The sequence below is a fragment of the Cynocephalus volans genome, chromosome 6 (assembly GCF_027409185.1).
Source record: "Cynocephalus volans isolate mCynVol1 chromosome 6, mCynVol1.pri, whole genome shotgun sequence".
NCBI classification, from domain to species: Eukaryota; Metazoa; Chordata; class Mammalia; order Dermoptera; family Cynocephalidae; genus Cynocephalus; species Cynocephalus volans.
In genome coordinates, this window is record NC_084465.1 from 126,012,813 (window position 1) to 126,038,760 (window position 25,948).

The 25,948-nt window shown below is 36.0% G+C and overlaps 1 protein-coding gene across 1 annotated transcript in view; it reads right to left on the reverse strand.

Annotated features, from left to right (window-relative positions):
- The window catches only part of GDI2 (GDP dissociation inhibitor 2), a 40,748-nt gene that overhangs the window by 12,385 nt on the left and 2,415 nt on the right, over window positions 1–25,948 (reverse strand). Inside the window, exons 2-6 of the mRNA XM_063099227.1 lie at window positions 18,660–18,767; window positions 16,287–16,386; window positions 13,415–13,549; window positions 6,764–6,962; window positions 6,373–6,504 (exon numbers count right to left, since the gene is read on the reverse strand). Coding sequence (XP_062955297.1) covers window positions 6,373–6,504; window positions 6,764–6,962; window positions 13,415–13,549; window positions 16,287–16,386; window positions 18,660–18,767 — 674 coding nt within the window. The remainder of the gene's footprint in view (window positions 1–6,372; window positions 6,505–6,763; window positions 6,963–13,414; window positions 13,550–16,286; window positions 16,387–18,659; window positions 18,768–25,948) is intronic.

The following is a 25,948-nucleotide window of genomic DNA, read 5'->3' on the forward strand; positions in this document are numbered from 1 at the left end:
TATTCCCGACCAGTCTCCTCTGAGTGATCCTGTGCTGATTGGGGGGCAGATCAGCTGTCCTTGCTGTGCCCCAGTGATCCCTTAGTGGGCACGTCTCCCCACCGCCCGTGCTGCAAACACTTCCCATGCGACGGGCCCTGCGCCGGTCCCTTGCAATGACTCACCAGCCTCTGAATGGCTCCCTTTTGTCAGTTGTTCTGGCTCCTCGCTCCTGTGTGGGTCCATGGGAACCCTATTAGTGGTCTTGCTGTCTTGGGGGCTGCCAAGGCCCTCTTCTCTCCTGCCGCCTCCAAGTGACTCCATCTGAAGGGCACAACTGCGGCTTCTGCCGGCTCCTGCTGGCTCCTGCTCCATGCACTCATCAGCTCGAGTCTTAAAGTAGGCAAGGCCCGAAACGCTCAAAGCAGCTTTTTCTTTCTCTCATCGTAGTTTCTCCGGCCTTCATGAACTCTGTAGGTCTCTCCTCCCCTTCCCCTGAGCTCCAGCGGCCCTGGCTTGGCTGATGTTACATTTTTATAGTTGTAAATTGGTTGATTTGTGGGAGAGAGTGACGCTGTGGACCGTCTATTCCACCATCTTGATTGGATCCCTAAATCTTTATGTTAGACAAGAAGAGTAAAAACCAATTATCTGTTTCAGCCTTAAAAGGCTAAAAAAGAAAAGCAAATTAAACACAAGTAGAAGGAAGAAATTATGAAAGAACAGAAATCAATAAAATAGAAAACAAGCTACAAAGAAAAATTAATAAAGCTAAAAATTTGGTACTTTCAAAAGATAAATACAATTGATAAAATCCTAGCAAGAAAAGAGAAAAAATAAAATACCAATCACAGGAATGAAAGTGGGAACACCACTACAGATCCTATACACATCAATAGGATAATAAAGGAATGTTAAGCACTATTTTATATCAACAAATTTAAGAACTTATTTGAAACAGTCAAATTCCTTGAAGAACAACTGAAAACAGCAATGACAAGAAATAGTATATTAAAATAGCCTTATTTCTATTAAAAGAATATTAGTTAACAGTCAAAAGCCTTCCCACAAAAAAAGCTCCAGACCCAGATGTGTTCACTGGTCAATTCTATGAAACATTTAAGAAAAACCAATACCAATCTTCACAAACTCTTTCAGAAAACAGTAGAGAAAATTCATCCAACTCATTTCATAAGTCTATCAAACCCTGATACAAAAGCCAGACAAGAACATTACAAAAATTATAAACCAATATCTATCATAAACACAGACACAAAAATCCATGTATGTGTCTACTTCTGTTCATCATATGTACACACAGACACATATATAAAAACATACATACATATACATATGCACACATATGTAAATTAAATCTAACAATAAATAAAAAAGAATATATATCATGAATAAGTGATTTACCCTGGGAATGCAAGGTTATTTTAACATTCAAAAATAAACTTATATAATCCACTATATTAGTGTCATAAAGAAGAAAATCCACATGATTAACTCAATATCAACTCCTATTCACAATAAAAACTCTCAGAGCAAACTATGAATAGAAGGGAACTTAATCTGACAAAAACATCTACAAAAAAACTATAGCAAACTGATAGTACAATATTTAATATATTAAATTGTTCCCTAAGACTGGGAACAAAACAAGGGTATCCATTCTCACCACTGCAACATTATTCTGGAAGTCCTAGCCAGTGCAGTAAAGACAAGGGGAAGAACAACCACATAAAGGTTCTAAGGAAAGAATCTAATCTCTGCTCACACGTGGCATGACTGTGTAGAAGGAAAATCCTAAGAAATCTACAAAACTAGTAGAAATAAGAGTGAGCGAGTAGAACTAAGAAGTGCAGCGTCATAGGATATGAGATCTAAATACAAAAATCAATTATATTTCTTTATATTAGCAGAAACAACTTTAAAGTAAAACTAAAACAATTTCATTAACAGCAGCATCAAAATAATATAAAATACTTACAAATATATTTGAACAAAAATGAACTTGAAGATAAGTCGATGAAAAAACAAAGTAAAAACAAAAAAATGTGAACAGAAAGAGTGCTAGATCTCTATAATGAAAGGCTACAAATCATTGCTGAGACAAGGAAAACCTAAATACATGGAGAGCATATCACATTCATGGATTAGAAAACTCAATATACTAAGATGATACTTTTCTCTAAACTGATCTACAGATTTAACTAAATCTCAATCAAAATCCCAGCAAGGAATTTTTTCTAGAAATCAACAACCTGATTCTAAAATGTGCAGGCAAATCTCAGAGATCTGATTGTGGGTTCAGTTCCAGATCACCACAATACCACAATAGAGTGAGACACAAATTTTTTGGTTTCCCAACGCACATTAAAATTATGTATACACTATTCTGTAGTCTATTAAGTGTCTTAAAAAAACAATATACATACCTTATTTAAAAAATACTTTATTGCTAAAAAGTGCTAATGATCATCTGAGAGTCCAGCAAGTCATCTTTTTGCTGGTGGAGGGTCTTGCCTCAATATTGATGGCTGCTGACTGACAATCAGGGTGATGGCTGCTGAAGGTTGGGGTAGCCGTGGCAATTTCTTAAAACAACAGAGTTTGACACTTCAGCTGACTCTTCCTTTCATGAAAGATTTTTCTGTAGCATGTGATGCTGTTTGATAGCACTTTACACACAGTAGAACTTCTTTCAAAATTGGAGTCAATCCTCTCACTGCTGCTGCCTAAGTTTGTATAATATTCTAAAACCCTCTGCGGTCACTGCAACAAAGTTCACAGCATCTTCATCAGGAGTAGAGTCCATCTCAAGAAACCTTTTTCTTTGCTCATCCATAAGAAGCAACTCCTCGTATGTTCAAGTTTATCATGAGATGTCAGCAATTCGGTCCCATCTTCAGACTCCACTTCTAATTCTAGTTCTCTTATTATTTCCACCACATCTGCAGTCATTTCCTCCACTGAAGTCTTGTACATTTAGAACCCATCCATGAGGGCTGGAATCAACTTCTTCCAAACTCCTGTTCACGTTGGTATTTTGACCTCCTCCCATGAACTACAAATGTGTTTAATGGCAGCTAGAATGGTGTATCTTTTCCAGAAGGTTTCAATTTACTTTGCCCAGATCCATCAGACAAATCACTATGTACAGCAGCTACAGCCTTACAAAATGTATTTTTTAAATAATAAGACTTAAAAGGCGAAATGACTCCTTGATCCATGAGCTGTAGAATAGATGCTGTATTAGCAGGCATGAAAACAACATTAATCTCCTTGAACATCTCCATCAGAGCTCTTGGGGAACCAGGTACATTCACAATGAGCAGTAATATTTTCAAAGGAATCTTTTTTTCTGAGCAGTAGGTCTCAACAGTGGGCTTAAAATATTCAGCAAACCATGCTGTAAACAGATGTGCTATCATCTAGGCCTTGTTGTACTATTTATAAAGCACAGGCAGAGTACATTTTACAAAATTCTTAAGGGCCCTAGGATTTTCAGAATGGTAAATGAGCACTGGCTTCAACTGAAAGTCACGAGATGCATTAGCCCCTAACAAGAGAGCCAGTCTATCCTTTGAAGCTTTGAAGCCAGGCACTGACTTCTCCTCTCTAGCTATGAAAATCCCATGTGGCATTTTCTTCCAATAGAAGGCTGTCCTATCTACATTGAAAATCTTTTGTTTAATGTCAACACCTTCATCAATTATCTTAGTCAGATCTTCTGGGTAACTTGCTGCTTCACCTTATACTTTTTATGTTAGGGAGACAACTTTCATTAAGCCACATGAACCAACCTGTTAGCTTCATACTGTTCTTCTGCAGCTTCCTCATCCCTCTCAGCTTTCACAAAACTGAACAGAGTCAGCGCCTTGCTCTGGGTTAGGCTTTGGCTTAAGGGAATGTTGTGGCTGGTTTGATCCAGACCACTCAAACTCTGCATATCAGCGATGAGGCTGTTTCACTTTCTTATCGTTCAGGCATTCACTGAAGTAGCACTTTTTATTTCCTTCAAGAACTTTTCCTTTCCATTCACAACTTGGCTAAATGCTTGGCTCAAGAGGCCCAGCTTTTGGGCTGTCTTGGCTTTCAGCAGGCCTTTCTTTCTAAGCTTAATCATTTCTAGCTTTTGATTTAAAGTGAGAAACATGTTCCTTTCACTGGAACACTTAGAGGCCACTGTAAGGTTATTAAATGACCTAATTTCAATACTGTTGTGTCTCAGGGAATAGGGGGCCAAGGAAAAGTAATCAGAGCAGGGAATGGTTGGTCAGTGGAGTGGTCAGAACACACACACTTATCGGGTAAGTTTGCCGTCTCATACGGGCACAGTTTGTGGCACCCTAAAACAATTACAATAGTAACATCAAACATCACTGATCACAGACCACCATAACAGACACAATAATAACAAGAACATTTGAAATACTGTGAGAATTACCAATGTGAAACATAGACAGAAAGTGAGCACATGCTGTTGGAAAAATGACAGCAACAGACTTGCTGAAAGCAGGATTGCCAAAAACCTTCAATTTATAAAAAGCACAGTATCTGCAAAGCACAATAAAGCAAAGAGTAATAAAATGAAGTATGTATATGGAAATGCAAAGGACCTGGAATAGCCAAAACAATTTTGAAGAACAAAGTGGAGGACTTACAGCACCTGACTTCAGGACTTACTGTAAAATTGTATAATCCAAACAGTGTGGTAACTGCATAAGAAAAATAAATATATCACTGGACCAAAACTGAGTCCCAAAACAGACCTAAACACCTGGCCAACTGATTTCTCACAAAGGCACCAAGACCACCTGGAAAAGAAAGTCTTTACAACACATGCTGCTAGAAAAACTATCAGTATGTAAAAAAATTAACCTCAAGTCCTACCTCATTCCACACCATTCATAAGACTTCATAAGAAACTTCCAAGAAGATTTCCAGAGTGGCTGTGCCATTGTGCATACACTCGGCAGTGTATGAATTCTAGTTGCTCCATATCCTTGTCAACACTGATGTTGAAATCAACATTATTTCAAGATAAATCAAAGGTTTAAATACAAAGATAAAACTATAAAGCCTCTAGAAAAAGACATAAATTCAGATGTGAGTTCTGAAAAAATTTTTTTTAAAAAAAGACACAGTAGAGTATCTTCATGTCCTTGGGGTAAGTAAAGATTTCTTAGATAAGACCCAAAAGGCACAAAACATCATTTTTTTTTCTTCCTGTATTGGACTTCATCGACATAAAACTTCTGCTTACCAAAAGACAAGCCATAGACTGGGAGAAAATATTCATAATACATGTATCAGACAAAAGACTTGCTGCCTAAATATAAGATCTCCTTCAAGTATGAAAAAAAATACAGCTCAATCTTCAAAATTTTGCAAAAGAACAGCACAAAATTATACAAATGGCCAATAAGCTCATGAAAAGATAATCAACATTAGTCCTCAGGAAATGCAAATTAAAATCATAATGATATAGCATTTCACACCTACCTCAGTGGTTGAAATTTAGAAGACTGACAACACTAAATGTTGACAAGTATAAGGAGGAACTAGAACTCTCATATACTGCTGAGTGTATGCACAATGGCACAACCACTCTGGAAAACTGCTTAGCAGTTTCTTACGAAGTTAAACATATACTTGCCATATCAGTCAGCTATTCCACTCCTGGATATTTACCCAAAAGAAATGAAAACCTATGTTTGTAGAAAGACTTGTACACAAAAATTTCATAGCTGTAACATCATTCGCTATAGTCAAAAACTGAAAACAGCCTAGATGTCCATCAATGGGATAATGAGGTATATATATATAATTCATGTAATGGAACATTAGTCACAGTTAAAAAAAAAAAAGAATGAACTATCAGCATGTACATCAATATGGATGAGACTCAAAAATATTGTTAAGCAAAAGCAAGACACAATGAGCACATATTGTATTATTCTCTTTATATGAACTTCCAAAAAATAGGCAAAAGTTATGTATAGTGACAGAAATCACAAATGTAGTCACTGGGGGAGAAGTAGTATTGATTATGATGCGATACAAGGGAATTTGCTAGGGTGAGAAAAATGTTCTATGTTTTCTCTTTTTTTTTTTTTGCTTTTTTTCTTTCTTTTGAAAAATGTTCTACATTTTGATTGGGGTTTTAGTTACACAGGTCTATACATTTATCAAACTGAAATTTTTTAATTGAAAATCTATATATTTCATTGTGTGTCAATTTTACTTCAATAAAAATAAAAAGCATCTCATTATTCACAACATATCTTTTCTCATTATTCAAACCATATCGCATATACCTATGTCAAAGATGAGGTTCAGGATCAGGAGGTTCTAGCTAATTGGTTAAACATGGGCTCTTACCTTGCAAATCCTTGTGGCAGTTCTCCAAGGCCATAGAGTGGATACAGGTATGGACTTTTGCCATACCTTGCCAAAGACTCACTGTAAAGTTTAATCCTATTAATCGTTTCACAACATGGTTGATCTAAGTAGCTGAAGAAAAGGAAATAAATATTAGAAAAGGGCTTTAGTTCTCCTTCTTGGTGTTTAATTTAAAATCTTTTTCTAAAGTTACTTCAATCACTACCTTCATATTTCACTTAAGTTTCCAAGACTAATTTGCAACTAGAACCTCCTTTTTCACAGTGTATCATGGCTATGTATTTGTTTTGTTAGAATTACCACTTTGGAGAACTGGGAAAATCAGTGAGAGTTCCAAGAAAAATACAAATCTAAAAACCAAAAAACTTACTCATCAGTTCTGTAAAGTGCAAGAGCATGACCAGTAAAGTCTATAACATCTTGGCCCAAATCAAATTTCTTATACACATCCCGCATGGTGGTCTTCTTAGGATCAACACCCTCAAAAGTTCTGGGATCTTTTTCATCAAAGCTGGCAACATACACTAGGAATTTCCTGAAGCGACGCTTTTCAAACAGTCCCATTAAGCCTAAAAAAGAATTTTTCAAAAAGCTCACGCTCACAATAGGACACTGAAGAAAAGAAAGTATGAGAGGAAAGTTTAAACCACATCATTAACTGAGGCTTCTCTGATGCAAGGTGCACTTTTACATGGAAGTTTAGACAACACGGCTACCAGTTTCACAACACTAAAATAAACTGACACAATTACAACAGGTCAGTTATAAAGTCTTTAATTTCACCAGACAATTACAAGTAATTATAACCAGTACTAAATTAAATGTAATGTAAATCAAATTATGTCTCCTATTAAGTAAAAAGCAAATATGACTTTGAAAAAATATTATCTATGGAAGTATCCATCTGAATGGTCTTCCTTTGACAACTCTGATCTCCCAATCACCTAAAATCCTGAATTCTCTTTCTTTTACTCCTCTAAATGCTAAGATACACTCTTGCAGATTAAGATACCAAGAAAAAAGTGATCCCAACGAAATTCAGATATTGATTATGCTCCTATTCATTTACTTTAATAAAGTCCTAGATAATTGGTTCACAGCTTTTTACACTAAAAAACAGATGAAGAGACAGCTATAAACTACCACTTTATAAATCCTTAGCTCTTTCTACTAGTCAGTATTCCTACCAGTGCTAGATAGCTGGGAGAAAGACAAATGGCCAATGAAAAAGAATACTTTCTTAATCTCCTTTCTCCCCCTTTCTTAAACTGTACAGCTACTTTAAAAACAACTACAGCTTTAAAAATAAACTATAAGACATTTCTACTGACAGCTTAATATTTTGATAGCTTTAGTATTATTCCCCACAAGACTATTCCCCACAAACCAACAAAACTTAAAATTAAAAACATGAGGCTATTAATGACAACTGACTATATTTAATTTTTTTAAATTAAGATTTACAACCCAGCTTTTTAAAGGGACAGAATGTACACACCGTAAAGACATGAGGCTAAAAGAAGTAGTCTATTACATCAGTACCATACTTAAGACAGTTTAGAAGTCAGAGGTAGAAATAAGACAGGCAAAAGGAAACATGAATATATTACATCTATTTCATGAATCTATTACTCTTACAATGCACTTAAAATCAGGTATCATATTCTGGTGGACACTGCCTGTCGGAACCTAAAGCTACTACCAACAGTTTATTTTGCAGCATCTCCCAACCTTTTCTTTTTTTAATCAAACTAAAAATTTATCATATTTTCTTGAATCCTTCCTTCTCTTTCCTCTTCTTTGATTTTCCTCCCTTACCTGATCCTTAAGCTGACAGGGACAGACATCAGCCCTACTAGTGACTCCTGTTTCACAGCACAGGAGAGATGCTCTGGCTGCTTCTCTACCCCTTGCTTTTATGCTGCTGTGGATGGCACCAAGCAGCAGTCTTGAGCTGTTACGGCACTAGAACCAGATACCACTATTACAAATGTTTCAGAGAGCCAGTGCTCATTCTGAAAAACTCATTAATTGAAAGGGTTCAAATTAATAATTTGTCTCCTACTTTATAATTTTTGTTAACAATTACTTCTATGTGATGATGCCTTCCCTGATCACCCTATTTAAAGCAGCCCTCCCTATTAATTATGGAGGTCTACACTACTTTTTTATTTTTAAGATTTGAAGTTCTATGTAATTGTCAACAGATATCAAAATACTAGTAATTAGACAAAGGCTCTTCAAAAAACTGTGGTTTCTTTTTCTTCTATTACATACATTTGAGTCATGCACACTATGAAAATGCTGAGAACTTCAGAAACAATAAAACTAGTTTCTTTGGTAAAATAAATAAATTTTAAAAAATAAAGCAGCCCTCCCCAATATCCCCTCCCCTTCCTTTCTCCATAGTATCACCATCTAATATACTTCTCATTTGTTTATAATCTGTTCCCCACTAATGTAACCTCCATAAGATGCAAATCTATGGCTGGCCGGTTAGCTCAGCTGGTTAGGGCACAGCCTTGTAACACCAAGGTCAAGGGTTCAGTTCTCTATGCCAGCCAGCTGCCAAGGAAAGAAAAAAGAAAGAAAGCAAGAAACACAAGGAGCAAATATTAAAAAGTCAAGTTATTTATATACTGGATAAACAGTATATAAAGAACAGTATTCATAAATATATAAAAGGGTTAGAAAAAAATCTTTTTCAGAACTACTCAGTCCCCTGAATGAGTATCTTCACTTCAAATGATGTTCTACTTTCTTTATCCACTTGCACATTGAGTGGGATTGTTTATAAAACATAGACTTACGTCAACATTTTTAAAACATGAAAAGCTACAAGAGCCAGAGTAGTTTCAATAGGAGACTAGATAAAAGCTTTCCAATTAGCTAACAGGTATAAGATTTAACCAAACAAATATGGTTTTAATTTTACTTAAAAAGAACATTACATGGGCTGGCCGGCTAGCTCACTCAGTAGAGAGTGGCACTGATACCCAAGGTGAAGGGTTCAGATCCCAGTACCAGCCAGCTGCCAAAAAGATAAAAAATAAAATAAAAATAAAAATAATATTAGAGTAGAATTAGTGTCATAAGAAAAGCTAGGGTGCCTGATATTTAATTCTAAAGGAAGACCTCAATGCCCTAGCGGTGCTGCAGCAGTCCCGCCCTACCTCAGACAGCTCAATGCCCTGGACTCACTTGGCTCTGTGATATCAAAGGTGACGTGCTGATGGCAAAGGGGCTAAAGCCCCAGACAAACACACGCCTCAGCAATAAGACTGAGATATATATACAGGCCAAAGATTTAATTTAAGATAGAAGACTTTGCTGGGTATACTTCAAAGCTATTCATAAAGCTTTCCCAAAACATTTCTGTACATAATATCTGTAATCAGCATTACTTTACAGGTCAAATACATTCCTCATTACTTTTACTAAAGTAATGTTTGACCAATCAACAAATATTTACTGGAGGCTTTAGATTTTATTTGGCATCATGAGTTAACGTTAAGAAGCAACACTGTAGGGCCGAGCCCGTGGCGCACTCGGGAGAGTGCAGCGCTGGGAGCGGGGCGACGCTCCCGCCGCGGGTTCGGATCCTATATAGGAATGGCCGGTGCACTGAGTGCCGGTCACGGAAAAAGACAAAAAAAAAAAAAAAAAAAAGAAGCAACACTGTATACAGTTCCTAAAAAGCCCATGTTGTTTAGCCTATAGGAGGGCACTTCAAAAAGTCTGTGGAAAAGAGTAATTAAAAGATACATATCCTTGGGCCGACCCCGTGGCGCACTCGGGAGAGTGCAGCGCTGCGCAGCGGGTTCGGATCCTATATAAGGATGGCCGGTGCGCTCAGTGGCTGAGCGCGGTACAGCCGGTCACAAAAAGACAAAAAAAAAAAAAAAAAAACAGATACATATCCTTCCATGAGCTTTTTGAAGACCTCTCATATTAATAAAAATATACTGTTCTAGGAAAGTAACCATCCCATCCACACTGAGTGAGCAGAAAACATTTGGGATACTGTCTGGTCTGGCTGCCATATTATACATAGGGTCTTGACAAATCAGAGATTCTCCAAAGAAGAGTAGTCAAGAGATCTAGATAACATACTACATGCGAAACAACTAAGGAAACTACAAGTGTTCAGCATGAAGGAAAAAAAGAACTAGAGGGCATGTGACAGCCGTGAAAACATAAAAGGCTATATTTACATATTATAAAAATACAGTTTTATAGTGGTTAAGACTGTGGGGTTCTAGAGTCAGACAAACATGGCTTCGACCAGTTACTAGCTGTGCTCCTTTGGGCTTCTCCTTCACACTGGCATACCTGTTTTCCCATCTGTAAAGATAACAGTAGCACCCACATCTCAAGTACTTAGTACATATATGCCCGGGACATACATGCTCAAAAGCTACCACCTACTATTAAAATCATAAAATAATTTGCTCTTATCCATCCTTCTCTTGAGCTCCCCCAACCTCCACACCTTTCCTTGTCCCATTCCTTCATTCTGCCTAGAATTTTTTTGCCTGACACTGAGTTTAAAATCCTTTCCATTATGGGCCGGCCCGTGGCTCACTCGGGAGAGTGCGGTGCTCATAACACCAAGACCGCGGGTTCGGATCCTATATAGGGATGGCCGGTTGGCTCACTGGCTGAGCGTGGTGCTGACAACACCAAGCCAAGGGTTGAGATCCCCTTACCGGTCATCTTTTAAAAAATAAATAAATAAATAAAAATTTAAAATTTTTTTAAAAAATAAATAAATAAAATAAAATCCTTTCCATTAATATAAAAAGAGATGCTAATAAAGTAATAGTTTGGTCAAAATTCATAAGCCTGGGCCGGCCCGTGGCTCACTCGGGAGAGTGCGGTGCTGAGAACACCAAGGCCCCGGGTTCGGATCCCATATACGGATGGCCGGTTCGCTCACTGGCTGAGCGTGGTGCTCACAACACCAAGTCAAGGGTTAAGATCCCCTTACCAGTCATCTCTTTAAAAAAAAAAAAAAAAAAAAAAAAAAACAAAATTCATAAGCCTGTATAATAAAGTAGGTGAATGCTACTGTATGTAATTTATACCTCAATAAAACTAACCTTACATATATATCCACAAACACATTTGCTTATTTTTGCAAAAAGAAACATAAGAAGAATAAACCAGAAAATGATTACCTCTCAGGGTAGAAAGAATGAAATAGAAAGATAAGAATGAGACCAGGACTCTAAATATACCTTCTCACTTCCAAGCCATGTACATGTTTTACATTCTTGAAAAAATAAATCAAAAGGGGAAAAATAAAACTGCCAAAAGGTAAGTCCTCCAATTTTATTAAATGAAGGAAGTAGATGAAGCTTTAATATAGATAAGAGCTCCAAGAAAGAATAAAAATTTAAAATAAAAAAATTCCAAACTTAGAGGCTGGCCCGTGGCTCACTTGGGAGAGTGTGGTACTGATAACACCAAGACCACAGGTTCGGATCCCTATACAGGGATGGCCATTAGCTCACTTGGGAGAGGGTGGTGCTGACAACACCAAGTCAAGGGTTAAGATCCCCTTACCGGTCGTCTTTAAAAAAAAAAAAAAATCCAAATTTAGTTAAAAAGGATTCTATTCAAACTCTGAACTCCTATTTCTATGAAGATACTTTATTTGGATTAAACCTTCACTGTCATTTAAAAGATTTAAAATAAATTCGAACCCATGGTTATAATACTAATTATCCCCAATTTAATTAGAAATTAAATTAGGGGGCTGAGCCCGTGGCGCACTCGGGAGAGTGCGGCGCTGGGAGCGAGGCGACGCTCCTGCCGCGGGTTCGGATCCTATATGGGAATGGCCGGTGCACTCACTGGTTGAGTGCTGGTCACGAAAAAAAGACAAAAAAAAAAAAAAAAGAAATTAAATTAGGGTAATTTGTTAGGTCAATTCTAACCTAGCCACAATTCTTAGCAGTATTTTTTACTTTCTGGCTATAGTGTCTTTCAGTATTTCCTACCCACTATTTTCTTCCCTAACAAGTAAATAAATGAAGTTAGAGAAACAGGCAAAATAATTTGAATGAGGTCCACAGATGAGAAAACTTCAACACTGATGCCAAAATAATTATTAGAAATTTACCAGCACTTTTCCTTATCTCCCAGTCTAAACCTTTCCCTCCTCTGAACTCCTAGAGCACTTTTTCTGTAAAACTCATCTACCCTTTAGTTATACAAACTCATCCTTCCTTAAAGTGCTCTGCACGATGACTAACCACCTTGAAGGACAGAAGGTCTTTTCTAGGGGTGTTTGCTATTTAAGAGAGACACCAGAAGAGGAAACGTTAGCCAAGAATCTTTGGTGAGCCAGCAGAGGAAATAATTTTGGTCAGAGAATAAAATCACTCCGTACTCACTGGGAATTCCTAAAATCAGAGATGGGGAATGACAACAGTACCAACTAGAAGATGAGCATCCCCAAAATGGAGTACTTTTCTTTTCCTTTTGGCAGGGTGGATAAGACAGCATAGGGGTCAACTTAGCAACATGATTAACTACACAGGCTCTGGAGCAACGCTACCAGCGTTTCAATTTCAGTCCTGCCACTTACTACCTATGTAATTTTAGGCCTGATTTTCCTCACCTATAAAATGGAAACACTCCCTCATAGAGGTGTTTCAAAAGTCAAAAAAAAAAGGCGTGAAGTGTTTAGCACAGAGCCTTGCACATAGGAAACACACACACAAAAAGGAGTTATTATGAATTATTATTATGAAAGGACCTAGCCCTAGATGGGCTCAGATCCACAACCAACAAGCTACATGGGCTACAGATAGCCACTTCAACTCTCTCTAAACTTTACAAGGGTAGGTATTTTCGAAAACTTTGTTCACTGATGTGTTCCTAACTGCCTACAACCACGTCTGACTTTTGATAGACGTTCAGTAAATATTTGCTGAAAGAACGGACAAACCTCAAAGATACTTTTCGACTATAAAATCTCATTACTCTGAGAAAATAAAATGAAATTACTTACTAGATGCCAGGGCTTCTGCTTCAGTGGAAGGAACTTTGTAGATTTTTCCTCCCTTATAGACAAAGCTCCCTTCAGTCACTTTGAAATCCAGATAGCGAGTGACCTCTGTATAAAGCAGCATCTTAACCAGCTGACCTAGAAAAGTCACATAATTCAAACTATAATTTAAATCTTACTACCATTAAAAATTTACAGAAATAAAAGTACATTTACTAACGTCTTCCCAAATTTTTTATAACATTGTTCAATAACTCCCACAAAAAACTCTCGAAAGACATGTTTTGTTTTTTTGTTTTTGTTTTGTTTAATTTATTTTTGGGGGAGTGGCTGGACACTATGGGGATCCAAACCCTTGACCTTGATGTTACAAGGCTGTGCTCTAACCGAGCTAACCAGCCAGCCCCCAAAGACATATTTTAAACAGAACGACCAGAATGCATGCATATTGCATAGCATACTTACAAGTTTTGGGGGCGGGGGGTTGGCAGCTGGCCAGTACAGGGATCAAATCCCAGACCTTGGAATTATTAGGACCATGCTCTAACCAACTGACCTAACCTGACAGCCCCAGAAGTATTGTTTTTTCCTAATGTTACAACTTCGAGGTTAATAATTCTACCAACTTGCTTTTGCAAAAGCTATGAAAAATGTGTTAGAAGTATGAGGTTTAGAATTACAGTATTATGGGCCGAGCCCATGGCGTACTCGGGAGAGTGCGGCGCTGGGAGCACAGCGACGGTCCCGCCGCGGGTTCGGATCGGTCACGTAAAAGACAAAAAAAAAAAAAAAACGAATTACAGTATTATTATAAATGGGTTGATTTCTTTACAGTTCCTATTATATTTTAAAGAGGCGACTCACAAAATTTTTGAGGAACCTGTGCTTTTCAGTTTTCAAGTCAATTTATATTAAAGTAAACATTAACTTCCAGTAAAGAAAAAGCCAGGCTTACAATTAGAAACTTCATCCGCCTATAAACCAAAAAAATTTTGGTATAGCAAACTTGTAGAGAAGAAACCTAACCAAATTATTTTAAAGCTCATTTGAAAGGATAAAACACACTAGAGTGGCCTTTTTTTTTTTTTTTTTGAGAACAAAAAAGTAATGAAAAGAAAAAGAAAAGAAAAGAAAGCAGTAAGGAAAGATTTATGCAGCCAGATGTTAAAGTATATTGTACAATTACATTAATTGGTCCACAAATGAGGGAAAAACAATACACAGACCCATGTAAAAAAAATTAATGTATAAGAACTTAAAATACAATACAAACTCAAATCAAAATGGAGAAGATAAATGGTGAGGGACAACTGACTAACCATTTTGAAAAAAATAAATTTCAATCTTTACCTTTCAGCTAACAGCATGATAAAGTAGATGAATTTAATGAAATAGATGAATCTATATGGTAAGTAGGTAAATTTATATGATGAAAAAATGAAACTAAAATCTTAAAAGCAAATATTAGTATTCTTATAACCTTGAGGTGGAGAGAAAGTTTCTAAGCATAACCCCCCCAAATCAAAAATGACAAAAGGAAAAAAGATCAACCAATATGACATGAAAATTAGAACCTTTCGTACAAAAAAATAATACAACAGGATGATAAGGCAAATCACAAACTGGAAAAGAGAATTTCAAATTTTTAAAGGGGTAATAGCCTTAATCTATACAGAGCTCTTTCACATCAACAAGGAAAAACACAAAAACCTCAGCAGAAAAACATGCCAAGCACAAGACCGGCCAATACACTAGAGAACATGAAAGCCAGTAAACATCTAGAAATCATTTCCTCCTCTAACAAACAGATTTTTTAAAAATCTCTATTTTGCCTTTTAATATGACAAAACCTTAAATGAATAATATCAAGTGTTAATAAAGATACTAGGAAAGGGGTAATGTCACTGTGAAAGTAAATGTGGCATAAAAAGGAAAGGCCTCAAAAAGACCACTGCCTCATAACACACCTCTAGAAGTACAGTGAGGTTTATCACCCGCACTCTCTTTCTCTCTCTGTCAAATGTCCATAATATATTGGCTGAAAAACACAGTATGTTAATTGGAGAAAAAAACATATATCTATAAGTTACACACCAAAATATTAACTGTGATTAAATCTAGATGATAAGATTTTGGTTACGTAAATTTTATTTCCTTTCTTTCTACTTAACTGTGTTTTTTTAATAAAACAGTTATACTACTTAGATAATAAAAAAAAACATTTGCCTCAAAAGAATTCAGTTAGGGGTGGGGAAGGAAAAAAAAGAATTCAGTTAGTTAGTTTTAAATTTCAGAGAAAATTCAAATAAGATCTCTCCATGAAAACAAACTATAGATATAAACTCAAAAACAAGAAAGAGTAGTACATACTTCATTTCACAACACACAAATAGACTTATAACCAAGAATTTAGTTTTTCAATGTCATCTCACAAAAGGGTACTAATATCACAGCAATTTAAAAAGATACTTAGCTCCTCTAAAATATGAGGAAAAATTAATGTGAGAATATAATTTTAAAAGCCTATGATCTAGAAAAACATTAACATGACTTTGTTCCTGAAGGCCCACTTATCGAAGACTGTCACTGAAGCATCAAGAGGGAAGTCTGTTACGTATGTTTACAATTCTGGTACGTACCGTGCCACATCATAATTTTGTTTCTCCAGAACCAACTCCTAATAAGTAACACCTTCTTCCCTCCATTCTTAACTTACTGACTCCAGACACTTCTAATGGACCATATTACTCATCATACTCTTGTCATGCAACAAAATCCATCTCCTCAAACCTAGAATAATATTCTGTCAAACATTAGTTTTGACTTTCAAATCAGATTCAATGTACTGTCATAAATTTAAGTAAGAATTCTTTACCATTAGCCATAAGGAATTTGGGAATTAAGTCAACATTCCAGTCTCTTCCTCTCCCCATTGATGCTGGTGGTGATCCTGGTATTTTAAATCTTTTGTATAACTAAAAGCAAAACAAAAAATATCCATAATGTAACAAAATTTGATTTTTCATTATAATATGCAACTATTTTTTGATTAAGTGGTTTTAGTATAATAAATCAACGTCACTACATGAGGTAAAGTATGAGGGCATTTCATTTCTTATCAGATAAAATTTTTACCAAAGTTCCAAAACATATGTAAACTAAATATATTACTAAACTCATGAATTTGCTAAAATAAACAAATATTGCATAAGTGGGTTTTTTGTTTGTTTTTACTAGCAGAAAAGTGAGAATATAACACAAAATTATTTGTCAATGACATGCTAGTTCTGCAGATACATCCCTTATCTGTAGAAATCATTTAAACTCATTCTTTCCTGAATAAAAAGCTAACAAAATAGTGAAAATTAAAAGGGTAATTAAAAAAAAAGCTAACAAAGGCTTAATTTTGCTTCCATAGTTATGTAAGGAGATAAAAATAAATTTTCAATTCTTTGAATCAGAAAAGACAATTAAAATTAGTCCCAGTTAATTTATAATTTTTAAAGCTTTATAAAGGTATAACTGATAAATAAAAAACTGCACACATTTAATGCATACATTTTGATGAGTCTGGACATGTACACACACCCATGATAAACATCACCAAAAAGAACCAAACATATCTATCACCTCCAAAAATTTCCCCGTGTTCTTTTGTGTTTTTTTGTTGTAAGAATATTCAGTTAATTTGTGATTTATAAGAGTTGAAAAGAAGCTCAGATAAAAAGAAGCTGGCAGTTTAAAGTTTGAATCTCATGAGTCCTACCGCTAAGGTGGAACAGAATAAGCAAACTTGGTACATATTTATTTACTCAATAAAAATTTGAGTCCCTGAAAATATCGACCAAAAAAAAAAAAAAAAAGGAAAAGAAGAAAACTTGCTCATCTTACTGAAGATCAGCTGGTAGATGTACTCAGTGTGGAGGAAACAGTGCCCGCATCTCACTCCACAGACTACTTACAGTAAAGAGATCTGATGGTCATCACCTGAACCCCAGCAAACTCAGCATCATGAACGGAGGAAAGCTGACATTACGTGCCTCCTAATGTGATGCAATATGAAGCACTACACAGCAATATAGTATATAATAATAATTTCTTATAAACTAGCCTGGACTTTTCGAAAGTAAAAAAAAAGTGGGGAGACTTTTGCAGATTAAGAAAATAAAGAGGAAATGACACCAAACGTAATGCTTGAACCTGTAGTTAACCCTGGTTTAATAAACAAGACTACTCAACAGCTCTATAATGATGGTCAGAGAGAGCAGGTAAAGGTCACTAGGGGTCAGATGATAGAGGGGGGGGGGAAACACAGCAACTATATGAGACATACCTGAGATCACTGGGAAATTTGAACATTACTGCAGATTTTCTTAAATATGACAATGGCATTATGATTATGTAGGAGAATGTTAATTCTTAGCAGTTGAATGCTGAAAGTAATACACAATTATGCTATGTGTATTAATTTTAATAGTTCAAAACCAGTAACAACAAAAAAAGATACATGAAGCAAATATAGCAAAACATTAACTGCTAAATTCAGATAGGAAGGTTTCTTTTATGCACTGGTATTATTCTTTCGACTCTTCTGTATTCTTGAATATAGAAAAAAACTTTTTGATATAAGTATTAAGTCTAGTAAGTCACTTATATAAAAGACATTGATGATGCCTATCTCTCATAAAACACAGTACGGCTCATATCCATACACGTGGATATTCAACACAAACCTCACACAGAAAAAGAAATAAATAAATTTTGTAAAACATGCTTTGGAAATGCTTCATCTGCCCATTTTCTAAAAAAGTACGAAACGGGCAAAAGGAGCTAAGCTCTGGAGTCATGTAACCTAGGTTCATAATCCATATCTGCAATTTAACCCCACAGAGACTATTTTGTAATCTGAAAAATTAGGATTAAAAATATGTCTTTAAATGACAGATAGAATAAATAAGCCCATGTGGAAAACACTGGCACTGCACCAGGCACGTCAGGGAATCCTCCACCCCCCTTTCCAGTACATACTCTATGAACTTTGAGAGATAATAGATAACTGCTCCAGATGGCAACAAGGGTCATAGTTTAAATTTCTACAAGCCTCAAACTAGAAGCTCCTGAAAACTGTGGTTCTCCAGATATTTTATTTAATAAAACAAAACTAAAACCATCTCAAAGGAGTAAAGTAGAGATTCATAAGTAAAACATTCAAAGAATGAAACGCTTATTAATTTTTAATAAAACTTACATCTTCTAGTGGTGTTATAGATGCACTTTCTCCTCCATAATACGGGTTTCGATCCATGTGAAGAACTTTCTTTCCATTCACTGACATTATACCTGACAGGATGCATTCCTACAGGGAGGGAAAGCATAAGTATCTTCAAAAGAAGGAAAGTCCTACAGCAAGTTTTAAACTGTTTTTTAAAGCCTGTCATTAAACATTCTCTTAGCAATTAATACTTATATTCAAGCAACATATGACACAATTTATGAAGAAAGCCCTCAAGTGGTCTCTGAACTCCTGTGGGTCCCTCCCAAGGTAAAAACTATTTTCATAATAACACTAAGACATAAGTCACCTTTTTTGACTGTGTTGACATTTGCATTGATGATGCAAAATCAATGGTGATTAAAGACATTCAAGACAGGGGCTCTGAACTATACCAGCAGTCATTATATTCTTTGCCACCAGACACTCACTTAAGAATGTCCTTGCTGAAGCATTAAAAGTTAACTTTACTAAACATACACTCTTGAATACCCATCTTGTTACTATTCCATGTGACAAAACGGGAATTTCACAGACAGCACTCCTGTCTCAAGGAAAACTTTTTGTGCCACTGATTTGTAAGATGAACTAGCCACTTTTTTCATGGATCATCATTTTTACTTGAAAGAACAACCAACTGACAAACTGGTTATTCAGACTTAGGTACTTGGCAAACATTTTCTCAAAAATCAACATAAAGAAAAATAACTGACATTCTTTGTTGCCAATATCAAAAACGTTGAATGAAAATTAGAACTGTGAAAAACTTACACCTACCACTGTGGGCATGTCAGATCCCCAGTACTTAAAGGACTTTTCAGATAATATCAGTGACAATATTAACAGATATGACTTTTTGATATTGTAAAATGAAATGCATCAACATTCAGAAGATCTGCATTACTCAGAGTAAACCAGTATTTTCCAAATGACAGAAGAATGGTGTTACAAAATCACACAGGGGGAAAAAGGGAAATTCGAAGGGCAAGCAGATGAATGAATTTTAATGTATAAGAATATGAAATGATTAGTGATGTGGTTTCAGATTTCATATTGCAATTAATCTTTAAGAAACTAGTTCTCTTGTTTTCACATAAATCAAAGAAAATCCACAACAACCTGAAAAGCTATTAAAATACCCCTCCCTTTTTCAGCTACATATTTGTGTGAGGCCTGATTTCCATATACTTCAGTGAAGACAACAGATCACAACAGACTCAACCCAGAAGCAGATATGAGAATCCAGCTTTTATTAAGCCAGACATTAAAGAGATTTGCAAAAAATATAAAACGATGATACTCTTCTTATAATTTTTTTATAAAATAGTTATATTTAATAAAATTGTTATTCATGTTAACATGTAATGGGTTTGTTATTTTTAAAAGTGCACTACTTAAAAAAATTTTATTTCTCTGTTGATTTCTAAAATGGTAAATATCAATAGTTGTCTTCAGGGTCCTCAATTTTTAAGACTGTAAACAGATCTTGAGACCAAAAAGTTTGAGAACTAGTAAAAAAAGTGAGCCACATCCACCCTGCAGACTATTTTTGTGAATAAAGTTTTATTGGTAAATGCCCATGCCCGTTAATGTTTGTACTATCTATGCCTGTTTTCATGGTACCACAGCAGAGTTAGGCAGTTGCAACAAAGACCAAATGGTGGGCAAAACCTAAAATATATACTATCTGGACCTTTACAGAAAGTACGCCTAACCCTGCGAGCAATGAATCTCAAAGTGTAGTTTGTTTTGACATCACTTGTAAACTTGTCAGAAATGTAAATTCCAAGCAGATCCTCAAACTTCAGGTTGCAACCACATCATCGTGTTAAAATACACTGCTGGGCCTCATCTTCAGGACCTCTGAGTCAGCAGGCCTCAGGTGGGGCCTGAGTTTACACTTCTAACAAGTTCCCATGTAATACTGATGATGCTGGTCCAGGACCAACTTCAAGAACAGCTACTAAAACAGTGTTTCTCCAACTTTTTTATACATGAGAATTACCTGGGGATCACATTAAAATGTAGATTCTGATTCAGTGTGTCTGGGTTGAGGCCTAAGCTTGTATGTTTCTGGTAAGTTCTCAAGTGCTGTAGATGCAGTTGATCTATGGGTCACACCGTGGGTAACAAAGCCGTAGGGGATTCCATTGAATGAATATAACACAGGGATATACTACAATATATTTACCCATTCTACTATTGATGGACATTTGGATTGTTTCCAGTTTTTGACCATTACCAATAATTCTCTATGAACATTCTCATGTGTGTCTTTTAAGTATGCATTTGTTAGATATATAATAAGGAGAGTATAAGTATATTCAACTTCAACATACTGCCAAACAGCTTTCCAAAATGGTTGTACTACTCTACACTTTTGTTAGCAGTGTACGAAAGTCCCTGTTGTTTCAAACCCGTGCCTAACAGTTATGTTGTCATCTTTTTAATTTTAGCCATTCTAGTTAAGATGTGGTTTAATCTGCATTTCCTGATAACTAATGAGGTTGAGCACGTTTTTATAGTTTATTGATGATTAGGGTATCTTCTTTTGATAAATGCCTATTCAAATGTCTGCCCTTTTTTTTAAATGGCTTTCTGTCTTTTTATTAATGCTTTATAAAAGTTCTTTATATATTCCAGATATACATGTCCTTTATTGGCTACATGTAATGCAAATATCTTCTTCCACCCCTTTGGCCTGCCTCTTTACTTTATTAGTCAAAACTAAAGGTATTTTACAACTACAAAATTATCTAAACAATATTATCTAAAACAATTCACTTGCTCCAAAAATAAAGCCTAAACCAGAGCTAAAATATCTAGTTAAACATAGCAGATGAAAGCAGAATAGCATTTACTATCTCAAAATAGGCTATGACATAAAAAACAGAAAACCAAACAGTCATATTCCCAGCTGACAAAAGTAGACTTCAGAGTTCAACTTTTGGAAGCAAAATCACAGCAAACAACTTTGAGCATTGTACAGCATCTATATATAACTTTTCACACCACACTGCAAATAAGCACGACCCATTGGACCATGGCCCTAAAGCAAGCACTGAAGGCTGACATCTAAAACAAAGACGCAAAAGAGTCCAAAGGGCTGACAGTAATTACCTTCAAAGGCATCACTTGGAGCAAAAGCTCTTGAATATAAGCTAACTGAAAGCTAACTAAAAATCTGTAGGTCCACTGATTCTTCTAAACCCATTTATAAAAGATTGCTTTTACATTACTAAAAGAGTAAATTATATCGTACCATAAACATAATATTTTAAACTTTGCTTTAAAACATGGAATGAAGTCATTCATTCAGCGATAAAATTTACCAATCACATCTGGGCATAGGGTGTATGTTAACGATCCTAAAATTTTAGTATTTCCAGAATTAACAACTCAAAATTAAAATCTACTACTACCTATCCGGCGAAAACAGAATAACAAATAACACACATTAAAGTCATAGAAAATACTACAAAAAAGTTTCCATTTTTTGCACTAGAAAACCTGGCCCATCCATCATGTAAAGAATACTGATAACTCTTACCAGGAAACATGTATGAATGAATATCCATCAACATATTAGTTTTAAATCTAACAGATGAGAGTACTCCACATTTAATTTCAAACTCACCCACAAATGACCTAAACAGGATGAGACTAGACTACACATACACTCACATCCAAAATAACCAAGACTATAAACCTATCTCCAGAATTCAAATTCTTTATGATAAAGACATCCGCCACCCATCTGGCACTTGATGTTCTCCTACATAAAAAAAGGTAACCAGGTAGAATGACTTAAAGTTTAATAGCATCAAAGTTCTAGTGTGTGTAGATGTGTGGCAGTGACGGGGACCCGTCTGACGTGACACTGACTTCCCTTCAGCACACTACATATAACACTAGAGTGGCAATAATTAAACACAAAGTTGGACAGCACCTGAACATACCAGGCAAAGCGCCTCTTATCTACTGAAGAAGCCTGAATGTTGCTCCTATATATGAACTGTGACATACCTAAAAGGTGTTTCTATGACCAGTGATATTAAATAATACCCTGAAAAAGTTAATGCCCACCCACCTCTTTCTCAAAGAGCAACTTAGGCTTGAAAGAGAATAGAGCTAGAGTTTATTAATATTTTGATACACCTTCCAAGTGACCAAACTAAGCACCTATTACTTATCTGGAAATATGAAGTATATTAACAAGAAATATGAGGAAAATGCATTAACTAGAAAACTTTTAACTCAGTTTCAGTGGTGTTATGTCTTTTAGCAATAACATAATAAAAATGGTTAGTTTTATGCAGAATAAATGTTTCTTTAAATGACTGTGCCCCTGTAATGCATCTCATTAAAAGCTGTCAAAAATAGCTTTTCTTGAAATTTGGCTAATTATATTACTCTCCTGCTCAAAATCCTCTCTCACTGCCTCGAAGATAATGTTCAAATTTCTTGGCCTAAAATATTCCACATTCTTGTTGTATGCCTTCTTTCCAATTCTGTTTCTTTCTAGCTCTGTCACTTCATACCTTCTGTTTCAAGCAAAATAAACCATTCCCTATTCCCTGTATACATCCACTTCTTAACTTACAGTGCTCTGTCTGCCTGGAAAATCATTCCACCTCATTTTCAAAGCTTACCAATATTTTCAAAGGCCAGCTAAATACCTCCTTCTTTATGAAGGTTTTCCTGATTCCCTGTCTGAATTCCCATAACTGTACCTTTCTCACAGGACTTGGTGCTTTCTCATATTAACTCTTATTATAGTTACTCCCCTCCATGAGAATAAGCTACTTATAGACAGAGTCTGTCTTTACCTTTTTACTGCCCATAACTGATCACAATAGTCACAGGTAGGTAGCTTAAATAACTGAAACTGGGTAAGCCACTACTCCAGTAAGTCTTTAATCAGGTACCGTGAGAGGGGCAGTGGGGATAATGGCCGCTTCCACGCACGAGAGCCACAACATTCACCTGGTGGTCTCTCAAACCAAATGTCACACTACTATCACCTCTACATGTTAAAATATGTCTGATTTTACTCGTATTTTCTAGTTGACCGGTATGTGTCAGGCTAGTTTAAAATACAGACTACCAGGGCCAGCCCATGGCTCACTGGAGAGAGTGCGGTGCTGATAAAATACAGACTACCTACACTTCATTTATACCTTCAAGAATAATAAGCATCTGTAAATATTGGTCCTATGATCACTACTGCAGTGAATAGAAAGTCCTTTTCTACAAAACTCTAACAGAGCTATAGCAAGGCTTTTCAAGGAGCAAATCTAAGACTGAGCAAATCTAAGAGGCAATCTAAATTGCAATTCAGGATTTTTAAGAAAGGTACAAAATCCCTTCTCTGAAATCACAAATTTTTTTTTTTCTTTTTGTCTTTTTCGTGACGGGCACTCAGCCAGTGAGTGCACCGGCCATCCCTATATAGGATCCGAACCCACGGCAGGAGCGTCGCTGCACTCCCAGCGCCACACTCTCCCGAGTGCGCCACGGGCTCGGCCCGGAAATCACAAAATTTTAATGAAGTAAACTGGAAAAAAGTAGGTCTGGAATGTAAAACAATCTTTTAAGTATATAATGCTGAGAATAATCTGGTAAAATATCATTAAAGTGTATGTTTCTATTAATAATTCCTTACTAGAATTACTATGTAGAACAAAAAACTAAAAACAGAAAAAACTTCTGAGAAGCACAAAAAGCTGTGGTGCTTGTTACTCTTATTTTAATAAACTATTTCTAACAAGATTCATCAATTTATTTCCAAGCTATTAAATTATGTGCAAATTATGTAAGGAGAGGCTCCTTACACATTCTGAAAGCATAGGAAATAAAAGTTGCCAGCTTAATAGCAAATTAAGGATGGTGGGGGGCAGACTGAGAAGCAGACTGATGAGGGCCGGCCTGTGGCTCACTCGGGAGAGTGCAGTGCTGATAACACCAAGGCCATGGGTTCGGATCCTATATAAGGATGGCGGACAACACCAAGCCAAGGGTTGAGTGAGATCCCCTTACCGGTCATCTTTAAAAAAAAAAAGAAGAAGTAGACTGATGAACTCAAAAAGCAGGACAGTTCGAAACTATTTAAAGGAGGGCAAAAGTTCCTACAAAGCTTACTAGGCCTTAATGCCTTCATTATGTTATAACACAACACAATAATTAATCTTTATGATGTGAGATCTTAGTTATCAAGTAAATTCACTATGTTCCTCAGTTTAAGAAAGTTGTGATATGACTTAGAAAAGTTCTTATCCGAAAACTGTGGTTCTTTAAAGGGATAATCCTCAATACCTTAGAAAATTCAATTACATGAAATACTGCATTTCTCCTAGACAGAGAATGAAGATTTTACTCTAGTTTACACGAAATCATTTTATGTCCTCATTCTTAAAGTTACAATATTTGTGGATTAATATGAGTTTATTTTAGACTTAACTGATACAAAACAATGACAACACTAAACAACATAGAAAAATCCAGGGCTGGCCAGTTAGCTCACTCAGTGTGGTACTGATAGCATTATGGTCAAGGGTTCGGATCCCCACACTGGCCAGCCACCCCCCACCCCCACACACCCCCCAAAAAAAGAAAAAGAAAACTCCAACACTCCCTTACACTCCTTCAAAAGTAACAAGTTCCTGGCACTAAAAGCATTTGACATGGGGGTATCATGCAATATTTGGTACCCATACCTAATAGCATATGCCTTTTATTAGGTTCTAAAATCTCAGGCACTAAATATTTATAAACCCAAAATTAAGAAAATTAAATGGTATGTTCACTCCAGATACTCAAAGTTAACTTAATTTGAGAATTTTTTAACTTTGGTGGTCTCTTCATTTAACTTAAGTCCCGGTATCACTTAAAAATGAGGGTGTAAGATTTTTCATCATCAAAATCATCCTGTCATCCCTATTCCTATCAATGGTGATAATAACTGAATTAACATAATTCTCAAAGAACTGAGATATAATTCCCTGAACTGATATAATTCTCAGAGAACATCTCACAAAACAATCTAGGAAGGCTCAAAGGGATTAAAGTTATCATAGCTAGGGCCGGCCTGTGGCTCACTCAGGAGAGTGTGGTGCTGAGAACACCAAGGCCCCGGGTTCGGATCCCATATACGGATGGCCGGTTCGCTCACTGGCTGAGCGTGGTGCTCACAACACCAAGTCAAGGGTTAAGATCCCCTTACCAGTCATCTTTTAAAAAAAAAAAAAAAGTTATCATAGCTATAA